This window comes from Antechinus flavipes, chromosome 1 (assembly GCF_016432865.1).
Source record: "Antechinus flavipes isolate AdamAnt ecotype Samford, QLD, Australia chromosome 1, AdamAnt_v2, whole genome shotgun sequence".
Classification (NCBI taxonomy): domain Eukaryota; kingdom Metazoa; phylum Chordata; class Mammalia; order Dasyuromorphia; family Dasyuridae; genus Antechinus; species Antechinus flavipes.
Window position 1 is genome coordinate 156,796,476 of NC_067398.1, and position 12,420 is coordinate 156,808,895.

Sequence of the window (12,420 nt, forward strand, 5' to 3'; positions counted from 1 at the left end):
AAAAAAAGCTTTCTTTATGTATTTGTGTTAGTGGTGTATATTTTATTTATTGATATAAACTAAAACAGAATAAATGAAAGTAGTGTGAAAGTATCTTTAATAACAAAAAAAAATTGTGCATAACTTTTATCTTAATATGACAGATACTTCCCAACAAACACCTAAACACATTCGGAAGGAAATTCACTTCATCAGTTGTTAAGTGAATGAAGATATGTGTTTAAATTGAATAGTAGAATACAAACTAATTGATTAATTACAAATTCAAGTACTTTTCTTTTTTGAGGAAAATCACTAAAATAGTTTTTTTTTTTTTTTTTTAGTGGAAGTTCTTTCTTTTTTTGGATAATAGTTTTTTATTTTCAATATACACACAAAGATAGTTTTTAACACTTACCCTTGCAAAACCTAATGTTCCAAATTTTTCTATTTCTCTTCTGCCCCTTTCTCTTAGACAGCAAGTAATCCAATATAGGTTAAACTTTTGTAATTCTTCTAAATATATTTCCACATTTATCATGCTGCACAAGAAAAATCAGATTCACATTCAGTCCTCACAGTACTCCTTCTGGATGCAGATGGGTCTCCATCTCAAGTCTATTGAAATTGGCCAGAATCACCTCATTGTCGAAAAGAGCTAATTAAAAAAATATTTATTTATTTATTTATTGTAGCTTTTTATATACAAAACATAGGCATGTGTAATTTTTCAACATTGACCCTTGCAAAAACTTCTGTTTCAACTTTTCCCCTCCTTCCTTCCACCTCCTCTCCTAGATGGCAGATAATCCCATACATGTTAGATATGTTGAAGTATATGTTAAATTCAATATGTGTATACATATTTATATAGTTATCTTGTTTTGCAAGAAAGATCAGATTTTGAAAGAAGATAAAAATAACCTGAGAAGAAAAAAAGAAAAATGCAAGCAAACAATAACTGAAAGAGTTGATATGTTATGTTGTGGTTCATACTCATTTTCCAGTGTTCTTTCTCTGGGTGTAATTGGTTCTATTCATTACAGATCAATTGGAACTGATTTTGATCCTTTTATCATTGAAGAGAACCAGGTCCATCAGAATTGATCATCATGTAATATTGTTGTTGAAGTGTATAATGATCTCCTGATTCTGCTCATTTCACTTAGCATCAGTTCATGTATGTCTCTCCAAGCCTCTCTCTGTATTCATCCTGCTGGTCATTTCTTATAGAACAATAATATTCTATAACATTCATATGCCATAACGCCTTCAGCCATTCTCCATCTGATGGGCATCTATTCAGTTTCCAGTTCCTTGCCACTACAAAAAGGACTGTCACAAATATTTTTTGCATATGTGGGTCTTTCGACCTTTTTTATGATCTCTTTGGAATACAGGTCCAGTAGAGAAACTGCTGGATTAAAGAGTATGCTCATTTTGATAGCCCTCTGGTCATAGTTCCAAGTTGGTCTCTAGAATAGTTGGATCAGTTCACAAAACCACCAACAATATATTAGTGTCCCAGTTTTCCCCACATCCTCTCTAAAGTTTATTGTTACCTTTTTCTGTCATCTTTTCTTATGACTAGAAATGTCTTTAATTTCTTTGTCTGAAAATTGTCTGTTGATATCCTTTGACCATTTATAAATTGGAGAATGGTTTGCATTATAAATTTGAGTCAATTTTCTATGTATTTAGAAATGAGGCCTTTATTAGAACTCTTTGATGTAAAAATTTTTTCCTAGTTAATAAGTAGCTTTTAACCAATTTTTTTAGTAGCTGTGCTTTACCTTCAGAAATAAAACTACAGCAAGGATTGATTGTTTGGTTTTTGATAAAGAAAACTGGTACTTGTAAGAAGTATCAGTGATGAGCTTAATTTTTTTCTTTGTTGTTTTAAAAGAAATGGAACCTAAATGTGAATTTATTAACAGAATAAACTTTAAGTATATCTATCTACTTTGAAAATTATATTATCTTCTTAGGCATGAAGTCTTAACTTTTCTCAAGGGCTTAAAGTGTTATTTTCTTAGTGAATTACCTTTCTTAGAGAAATCTGAAATATTAAGATGTTTATTTCTTTAAGTCTTTCATTTATTCTGGATTGGGGGGCGGGGGAAGAAGGGGAATTGGGAGCCTAAAATAACTTCCATTATCTGGTCCCTTAAGATTTGCAAAGCATTTTTCTCAAGATAATAAATCTTGGTAGTCTTAAAGTCTTAATAGATATAACCTTACAATTTCTCATTAATTACTTATGTGGGTCATGACAATAAAGTGTTAACTAAAGTAAAGGAGAATATTAAACTTAATAGGAGATAAAAATAAATGTCTTCAGATACTTAAATAGATATCCTAAAGAAGAATGAAATTTTTTTATTTAGTCATTCAACAAGTATTTTGTGTCAGGCATTTTGCTAGGTGTGAGGATTCAAAGAAAAACATCAAAATAACTCTAGCCCTCAAGAAGGTAGCATTCTGTGGTGATTGGAAGCATATAACAATTACAAAAATAAGTTAATAAACATACAAAATAAACATACAAAACGCAGCTGTTCTTCTATCTCCATGCATATGTACAGGTTGTTTTCTATATCTAGAATGTTCTTCCTTTTAGAATCTCAAACATCTTTCAGAGTTTAATGGTAATGCTACCTCTCATATCTTCCAGCTGTTTTTCATTTCCATTTGTCAGTATTTCCTTCCCTGTTCTATGTTATTTTGTATGTGTAACATAATGCTTGAAATACTGTTTTAAATAGTAGGTGGTACCTATATTTGTCTTCTGTTAAGTCTAATATTTTGGGACTTAATAATGTTATTTTAACACCTTGACAATTGTGATATGATCAGAACTAAGTATATTTGGATGATCATCTTGTTCACAAAAACTTCTTATTCTCTTTCAAGTAAGCTACTCCCTAACAGCTCTTCTTCTAGTTATAAAGTCTGTTTATTTAATTTTAAAATCTATTAGTAATCCTTTCAGTTAAAGGATTAAAGTTAGTCTGACATTATTCGTTCATTTCACATTGAGATTGAAACCATTTTGGGACAATCAGGTCTTCTTTTTGTCTTTACTCACTTATCATGTGATATCATTTCCTGTTAATCATGTTTTTTCAAATCATTTGCAGAGAAAATAGGACCAAATAAAAATTAAGCTACTCTCTTCTCTCCCTTTTATTGGATAATACTTTTTTCATGTACTCCAAGAACACTGGGTGAGTGCAGAGCAGGGACACTGCTGGCTGTGGACTCTTGGAGGAGTTTGAAGCTCTTGGTGTAGGGTTCCTGGTCAGTGTAGAGAGCTGAAGGGAAGCTTGAGGCACCATTCTCCCTCTCCTCCCTCCCCTCCCCCCACTCTACAATTAGAAGTGCTGCTTATACTAATACCTCTTATTTAAAAAAAAACAAAAAAAAAAAAAACGAACTGGCAAAGAAGGAAACTCCACCATTGAAACATATAATGGAAACAGGAAGACCTGGATTTATTTTCAGAGGAGGATAATTTATTTAAAAAAAAAAAAAGCTTTTACTTAAAAGGTAATTTAAAACTGCTCCCTTCCCAGAGAGAATTGATAGAAAAACTCAAAAAAGAATTCAAAAATTAAATGAGAGACATTGAGGAAAAAGTAAAGAAAAAAATTAAAATTGTCCAAGAAAAACAAGAGTATAAAAATGTTAACCAATTAGAAAAAGAGACACAAAGTCTCAAAGATGAAAATAATGCTTTGAAAATTCTAATTGAGCAAGGGGAAGCCAGTGAAGCTTTGAGAAACCAAGACATAACAAAACAGATTATAAAGAGTAAGAAAATAGAACAGAATGTGAAACATCTCATAACAACAGATTTGGAGAGCAGATCAAGAAGAGAAAATATAAGACTAATTGGACTAACAAAGTTGCGAACAAAAAGAGAACCTTGACACAATAATTCAGGAAATAATCCTAGAAAATTGTCCTGGAATGATAGAACACGAGGGGAAAAGTAGATATAGCAAAACATACACTAATATCACTACCTCAAAGAGAGCCTTTGTGGAAAAGTCATAGAAATATTATTGCCAAATTTTGAAACCCCGAGATCAAAGAGAAAATGTTTCAAGAAACAAGAAAAAAAATGCAAATATTCTGGCAGTACAATTAGAATTGTACAAGACTTATCAGCAGCTATAATAAAAGGCTGCAGGTCCTGGAATACTATATAATGACAAGCAAAAAAACTAGGCCTCTGGCCAAAAATATCATATCCAGCAAAATTTTGAATGAGGAAAAAAAAGGGCCTTCAGTGGACTTGCAGATTTTGGACTTGCAGATTTTCAGGACTTTATATCAAATAAATCCATATTTAACAGAAAATTTAACATATAAGAGCCAGTATGAAAGAACAGTTTTAAAGAACTCAACATGGACAAATTATTTATGTTTTTTTTTTTACACACAGGAAATGAATACTTTATGTTTGAGATTTATATGAACTATAGGGCAAACTCAAAGAAAGATTGGCAGAGTAAAGGTAAAAATTGTTATACAAATGATATGCAGAGGAGGAATAGACAACAGAGGTATTAGAGGGGGAAGGAGGAGGACTTGTAGTTTCTGAAAATCTACTCACATTGGGAATGGGTTCAATGGGCCACACTACATATATACCTTGAAGGGTATAACACCCTCCAAAATCTATAAAGAAATAAGGAAGAAAGGATGAGTAGATGGGGAAGGAAAGGGTGAAGGAAGAAGGCAAGGGAGAGATCTATGGGTGGGGGGAGGTGAAGTAATAGTTAAGTTATGTAGCAGAATTTAATGAAAGAGTCAGCAGGGATAGGAAAGATGTGTGTGTGTGTGTGTAGGTGTGGGGGGTATAAGTATGTGTGTGTGTGTGTGTGTAATATAAATATATTCTTTTTTACTATAGCCTGCTTGAGGGTGGAGGGGATGAAAGGGGGAAAGGGAGAATAAAGTAAAAAATGTGTGCAGCAGAGAACAAAAGAACAATTTACAAGGAAGTAAAGAAAAGATGAACACTCATGAGTATAATTTCTTCTACACATACACACACACACACACACACACACACACACACACACACACACACTCTTTCTTAAATTGACATTTGTTATATATTTTGAATCCTTCCTGATGTTCTTCTGGGCACATCACAATGTTCTCTCTCTCTTTTTTTTTTTTTTTTTTTGTTTCACTTTGTTTTGTATTGTTTTTCTGTTTTTCTTATTATAAATTTGGAAAAAAACAAACAAAAATAAAGTTAAATGAGGTACAAGAGGAAACAGACAGTAAAATACCCCAAGACTTAAATGGATTCACAATTAAATTCTACCAAATATTTTTTAAAAAGTTAATTCCAATACAGTGTAGACTGTTTGAAAAAAAATAGGTAAAGGAATCCTACTAAAGCAAATCTGGTCTTGCTAGCCCGAATAGAGAAAGAAATTTGTAGATCAATTTTCTTAATAAATATTGATACAAAAATTTTTAAGTAAGATATAAGCAAGATTATGTCATACAATATGATCAGGCTGAGATTATATTAAAGATTGCAAGGCTAGTTCTTGTAGAGGACTGCAGATATTGGGGAACTCTGGAGAAGTATACTTGAAGCAAAAATACTTACAGCAGGGTATTAACTCAATGTGATTGATGAGATGATGATTCTCTAATTCATATATACTTAGTACTTAGTATGTCCTTAGTAGTACTTAGTAATAGTTCTCTAGTTCACACATACTGAGTATGCTGTAATGATGTAATCATACTGAGGTATTTAAGGACTGAGAGGACTGGAAATGAGACATTCCAATTTTGACCATCCTCTTGGTGGCTCTCCTGCCTCCTGCATTCCTCCACTAAGACCAAGACTGGTTCCAAGATCCTCCAGAGAGCTAGTCTGGACACTGTATTTTGGTACCCAACGTGGGGCTCTAGAAAGCATAGTATATTTTGTCGCCCCAATTTGGGGGCTTTAGAAAGCACACAACAAATTATATATTATTAAAACTTTAAGCATAATTGACTATATTAGTAATAAAAAATAGCAAAAAATATGTGATTATTTCCAAAGATTGAGAAAAAAGTTTTTGACAAAATACAGTACCCATTTCTATTAAAATCATTAGAATGCATAGCAAAAAAATCTATTTAAAAAATAATCATAAGTAATATCAATCTAATATAAATAGCAATCATTATCCGTAATGGGAAAAAACTAGAAGTCTTTCCATTAAGATCAGGGGTAATGCAAAGATGTTCATTATCACCATTGTTATGTGGTTACCTAGAAATGCCAGGTAATTTTACTAGAAATGTTAGGTAAAATGCACAAGCTGAGCAAAAGAAATGAAAAGAATAAACAAGGACAACAAGGAAAGAAAAGCATCTCTTTTTGCAGAGGATATGGTATAGGTATTATTACCTTCCCAAGAATCAATTAAAGATTAATCAAAACAATTAACATCTTTTAAGTATATGATATTTAGAGGGGGATGCCTGTCAGTTGGGGAATGACTGATCAAGTTGTATTATGTGATTGTGTTTGAATACTATAGGGCTATAAGAAATGATTAACTTGATGATCTTAGAAAAACATGAAAAGACTTGCATGAAATAATAAAGAGCAAAATGAGTAAAATCAATAAAATACTCTCTGTATATAGTAGCAGAAATATTGTTTAAGAGCAACTTTGAGTAATAGTTATTTTGGTTATTATAAATATTCAAATTGACTACAGAGAATATATATATATATATATGTTTATTTGTTTGTTTTTGCTGAGGCAATTGGTATTAAGTGACTTGCCCAGGGTCACACAGCTAGGAAGTGTTAAGTGTTAAGCTGTGAACTGAGGTCTCTCCTGAATTAGGCCTTGTACTCTATCCACTGCGCCACCTAGTAGAGACTATGTGAAAGAAGAGTATCTGCATCCATGGAAAGAACTGATAAATAGAAGTATGTATAGAATGATTTTACATATATCTGTACACACTCATATATATGTATATACATATACATATATACACATATACACACACACACACATATATTGGTGTCTAACGGTAATCATCTCTGGGGGGAGGGAAAAAAAGGGAAAAAATTTACATTATAACTTTATTATATATTTAAAAGGAATAACAAATTGAACACAATAAATTTGTAATTTCATGTGAAATAATTTTTTATTATACTATGTCATGGAAATGCTTGTTTTATTCCATAGATTAAAAAATAAAATAAATATTTAAAAATTTAAATGATGGTATTATTATTGTAAATATGTTGACTGCAAAAGTTGATTTGGAAACTATATTTAAATTAACTGTAGTACTTATTAATATTATTATATAGTTGAGTCAATAATTATTATTTTCATTATTAATTTTAATATAGTTATTGTGTCAGCAGATAGATGCTTCTTGTTATCTCTTGGCATTGTCACCAACTCCCCCTATTCATGTCCTCCTCTCAACTTTTGTTATCCCTTGGCATTGTCACCAACTCCCTCTATTCATGTCCTCCTCTCAACTCGTTATCCCTTGGCATTGTCACCAACTCCCTCTATTCATGTCCTCCTTCTCTCAACTTTTGTTATCCCTTGGCATTGTCACCAACTCCCTCTATTCATGTTCTCCTTCTCTCAACTTTTGTTATCCCTTGGCATTGTCACCAACTCCCCCTATTTATGTCCTCCTCTCAACTCTTGTTATTCCTTAGCATTGTCACCAACTTATGTCCTCCTCCTCTTAATTCTTTATTTGCTTATCTTTTACACAAAGCTCTTTTCTTGATATCTACCGTATTTATTACAGGACAGACTGTTGTTTCTTTTTTCAGATGCTTTTATCTTCAGAAAGAACCACATCTTTTGCTCATTTCTAATATGTTCCATGTTCTTTCTTTCCTTTCTCCCCTGTGCCACACATTCTTTTATCTTGCAGCTTCTTGACACATATTTGGATCTGCTTTTTCACATCCTCCCCTCCCCCCCTTTTTCCCATTGAAAGTCTTTTGGAAAAAAATCATTTTTCTTGGCCAGCACAGTCTTTACCTTGCCCTCCAGATTGCAGCTTGCAGCCAGAAGGCTCGGCAGGAACAATACCCAGTTTTTTTCTTCCTTCCCAGTCTCCTTTGCCCAGTCCTAATGAGGTATTAGATGTCTTCTTCTGACTGAACTGATTTTCTTTCCTATCTACTTCAGTCATCTTCTATCCCTTCCATAAACAAAGGTAACCCAAATTCTTTCTTCTCTTTGACCCTTGGGCCCAATTCTCCCATGCCAACAGTTATTGGTAGGGGACAAAGATGTTAACAGTCTTTAGACAATATCAGAATTCCCCAGCTACAAATTTCCTGGATTTTTACAACATTATGGTCTTGGGTTGCTCAGCTGTTGTTGTTTTTTTCCCCTCCCCATTTTAATCATTAAATACTTATTAAACATCTGCTGTGTCCTAGCTCTAGGGATTCAAGTACAAAAAATGAAACAGTCTCTTTTCTCAATAAACATATCTCCTAATTGAGGAGACATTGGGTAAATATAAAAATATACAATATAAATAAGAAATTAATATAAATACATGAAAAATTGTTTGAAAAGAATGGTACTAATAGGAGGAGTTATGAAAGGGCTTATCCAGAAGACAGTTCTTAAGTTGCATCTTAAAGAAAACAAATGTCTCTGTGATGTAGAGATAAGGAGTGACTACCTTCTAGGCATATGGACCAATGCAAAGGCAAGGAGACATAGGAGATAGAGGGCTCCATGTGAGGAAAAGAGAAAGAAATTGTCAGTTTGGCTGGGCAGAGATGTATATGGGAGAGACTGGAGAGAAGATTAGGTTGTGTAGTGTATTAAAAGCTAAACAGAAGCTGTTATATCTTAGAGGTAATTGAAAATCACTGGAGTTTGTTAAGTAGGGGAATCAAATGATCATTATGTCCTTTTAGAAAATTACTTTGGCAGTGATGTATAAGATGTGCTGGAATAGAGAGAGATGAGACCCAGAGAATCCCAAGTTTGTTGAATTGATCAGTCAAGAATTGAGAAGGGCCTGGACTAAGGTGGTATCATATCCACAAATCTTTCTTCTCTTCTTGTTATGAACACTTTGAGGGTAGGGACTGTTTGAATTTTATTTTTGTATTCCTATCTCCTAGTACAAAGTTTGGCAAATAATAAGTGCTTAATAAAGACTTATTGACTAATTGCCTTGTTTTAATAATTTTTTTCTTTTGCTTGAGTCCTTCTAACTTCTGTGCTTCTTCCTCCTCATTTTTCATTTTCTGAAGTTCCTCCAAATTTTATATCCCTTACATCAATCTTCAGCATGTTCCTCATTTCTCAAACCTTCAAATTCTCCTTTACATATCTTCATCCTCCTTCAATCATGGTTTTTTACTCTTTTCTCCCAACAAAACTAAAAACATCAAGTTTTGCACTGACTTGAATTTTTTTCCTTACACATTAACATTAAGCTCCAACTATAATTATGTAAAATATAATGTACTTTCCTGTCCATTTTCATGCTTTCATTAAATTTTAAAGGAGCATTTTTCAAGATTAGGACTTATATGTACTTATGTGGAAAGAGTACTGGATTTAGAATTATAGGAAATGGGTTCAAAGGTTTTTGCTACCTGTGAGATCTTGGGCTTGTCCCTTCTCTTCCCTGAATCTCAGTTTTCTTATCTGTAAAATGAGGACATTAGACTTAGTGGCTCCTGAATTCCCACTGAACTCTAGATATATGGTCCTATGATTTTGGATTAGTAATTTTCATCTTGTAGTTCTGTTCTTTTAGATTTACATAAGCATAAAGACCTCAGTTCAATTTAAAGCAGATTTTTAAAAGGAGTTATTAATGATATTTAACACTTTTTTTCAGGTCGTGATGGCAGTTGCTCAGCTATATTGGCACTTATCACCAAAATCTGAAGCTGGTATTATTTCTAAATCATTAGTACGTTTACTTCGTAGTAATAGGTAGGTCAGTCCTCCCTCCTCTTGATTTTTTTCCTGTTTCTTTAGAACTTGTATTTAAGAAATTATGTTTTGTCTTTAACTTTTTATGTTAATTTGCATTTGATTATTACAAAGAAGATTAATTTAGATATAATTTAATAATGATAAAAGTTTATTTTAAAATGATGTCAGGTTTAGTGATAAATATTGATTTTTTTTTTCCTACCAGATAGAGCTTAAAAATCTAGCATTTCATATGATTTTTAAAAAACAAAAAAAGAATGTGGACAGTTTTGGTACATGGTTCTTGAAATTCCCCAAACCCCCTTACATTTAAAAAGTTTTAATTATTTTTGTTTTTACATTGCATTCATTTCTAAATACACGTTTGCTTTCATCACTTATCCAGTGAGCCCTCCTTTGTTTTTTTTTTTTAAGAGTTTTTAAAAAGATTCAGTAAAAACAACCATCTGTCATATCTCATAGCCTATGTACAATTTATGTCATAATTCCCATAAACTTTTCAGTGAAAGGAAGTACATTTTCTCTTCTCCATTGGCCAACTTGTTTATTATAAATATACAACATCCAATTTTATTCTGTTCTTTTTACTTATCTTATTCTAGTTATTGTGCATATTTTTTTCATGTTAAATATGTTAAAGTATATGTTAAATACAATATATGTATACATATCCATACAGTTATTTTGCTGTACAAGAAGAATTGGACTTTGTAGTAATGTACAATTAACCTGTGAAGGAAATAAAAAATGCAAGCGGACAAAAATAGAGGGATTTGGAATGCTATGTAATTGTTCACATTCATTTCCTAAAGTTCTTTCCCTGGGATGCATATTTTCTTGGCTCATCTTACTTATTCTTCATTACTTCAGTATTTCCATTTTTCTCTGCATTCTTCAGACATCAACTATTTTTTAACTGCACAACACTATTTTATCATAGTAATATATCACCACTTATTTGTCTATTTGCCGATCTTTAGATTAAATTTGAAATCTTCTAATTTCAAATGTCAGTTAATGTCAGATTGACTTGGTTAATATTTTGAATTTAACTTTTTTTGTGGCAAATGGTAAAAAAATCTTTTTTTCTATTAAAGTTTGAGATTTTCTAAGAAGCTTTATGAATATTAAATATATTTTTTATTTTCCTTACTTTTCTTATTTTTGTTTTTACATTGCATTCATTTCTAAATATACTTTTGCTTTCATCACTTATCCAGTGAGCTCTCCTTTTTTTTTTTTAAGAGTTTTTAAAAAGATTCAGTAAAAACAACCATTTGTCATATCTCATAGCCTATGTACAATTTATGTCATAATTCCTATAAACTTTTCAGTGAAAGTACATTTTCTCTTCTCCATGAGCCAAACTTGTTTCTTACTTTAATTAGTGTCAACTTATTAAAAAATATTCCTAGTAAAAATTTTATTTTATTTCTAGGGAGGTGCAGTACATTGTTCTACAGAATATAGCAACTATGTCAATTCAGAGAAAGGTATGTATATCACTTACAATTTAGGAAAATGCCAAATGGATATGCCATTAATCTCCTCTTTTTTTTTTCCTTTAAAAAATTAGGGTATGTTTGAACCTTATTTGAAGAGTTTTTATGTTAGATCAACTGATCCAACTATGATTAAGACACTGAAGGTAGGCATTTTTCAGTTTTATAGATGGTCTTCTAATGTTTGATTTATTAAAAAAATAAGATAAAACAGAAACAAAAAACATAAGTTTCTAAACATTAGAGATTAGAATTCTAATGTAAGAGGTTTTACTGTAAAACTTTACACACACACACACATACACATACTCACACATATACATACAACCATGTTATATTCTAATCAATTTTTTCCTCATGCAACTTATATTTGTATGCTTCCTAGCAGTATCTAGGAACTGAAGGTAGACAAGGGAAAAGAGATATGAGAAACTATATTTCTTGTTGGTCAACACTAAGCCCTATTGGTGATTGCAGTAAATGTGAAGCAGGCATCTGTGATATTAATTATTATTTAGATTTTTTAGCCATCCCCCCCCCCAAAAAAAAAAAAAAAAAGATGATTGCCTTCTGAAATGTTTTTCTTATAACACTGTTTGGTAATTATACTACTTAGTAGTAACAATAACTCATTTATATAGTGTTTCCTCATTATAGCTAGTTGATTTGTATTATTTGTTCCCATTTTACACTTGATAAAACTGATTCTAGGAAATGACTTGAATATCTTTTTTTTTTTTTTTTAAATATGCAGAACATATGCATGGGTAATTTTTGCAACATTGTCCTTGCACTCACTTCTGTTCCAACTTTTCCCTTTCCTCCTTCCATCCCCTCCCCTAGATGGCAGGCAATGACTTGAATATCTAATAGCATTACAGCTGTCGTTCACCTAGTCTAAATCTTTCCTATCTATGTCCAGCGTTTTTCCCATG

At 31.8% G+C, this 12,420-nt stretch overlaps 1 protein-coding gene across 4 annotated transcripts in view; it reads left to right on the top strand.

The window, feature by feature from the left end:
* The window catches only part of AP3B1 (adaptor related protein complex 3 subunit beta 1), a 320,898-nt gene that overhangs the window by 145,236 nt on the left and 163,242 nt on the right, over positions 1-12,420 (top strand). For all 4 annotated transcript variants that reach the window (XM_051991812.1, XM_051991813.1, XM_051991814.1 and 1 more), the window contains exons 9-11: positions 9,883-9,980; positions 11,422-11,476; positions 11,560-11,631. In XM_051991812.1, coding sequence (XP_051847772.1) covers positions 9,883-9,980; positions 11,422-11,476; positions 11,560-11,631 — 225 coding nt within the window. The remainder of the gene's footprint in view (positions 1-9,882; positions 9,981-11,421; positions 11,477-11,559; positions 11,632-12,420) is intronic.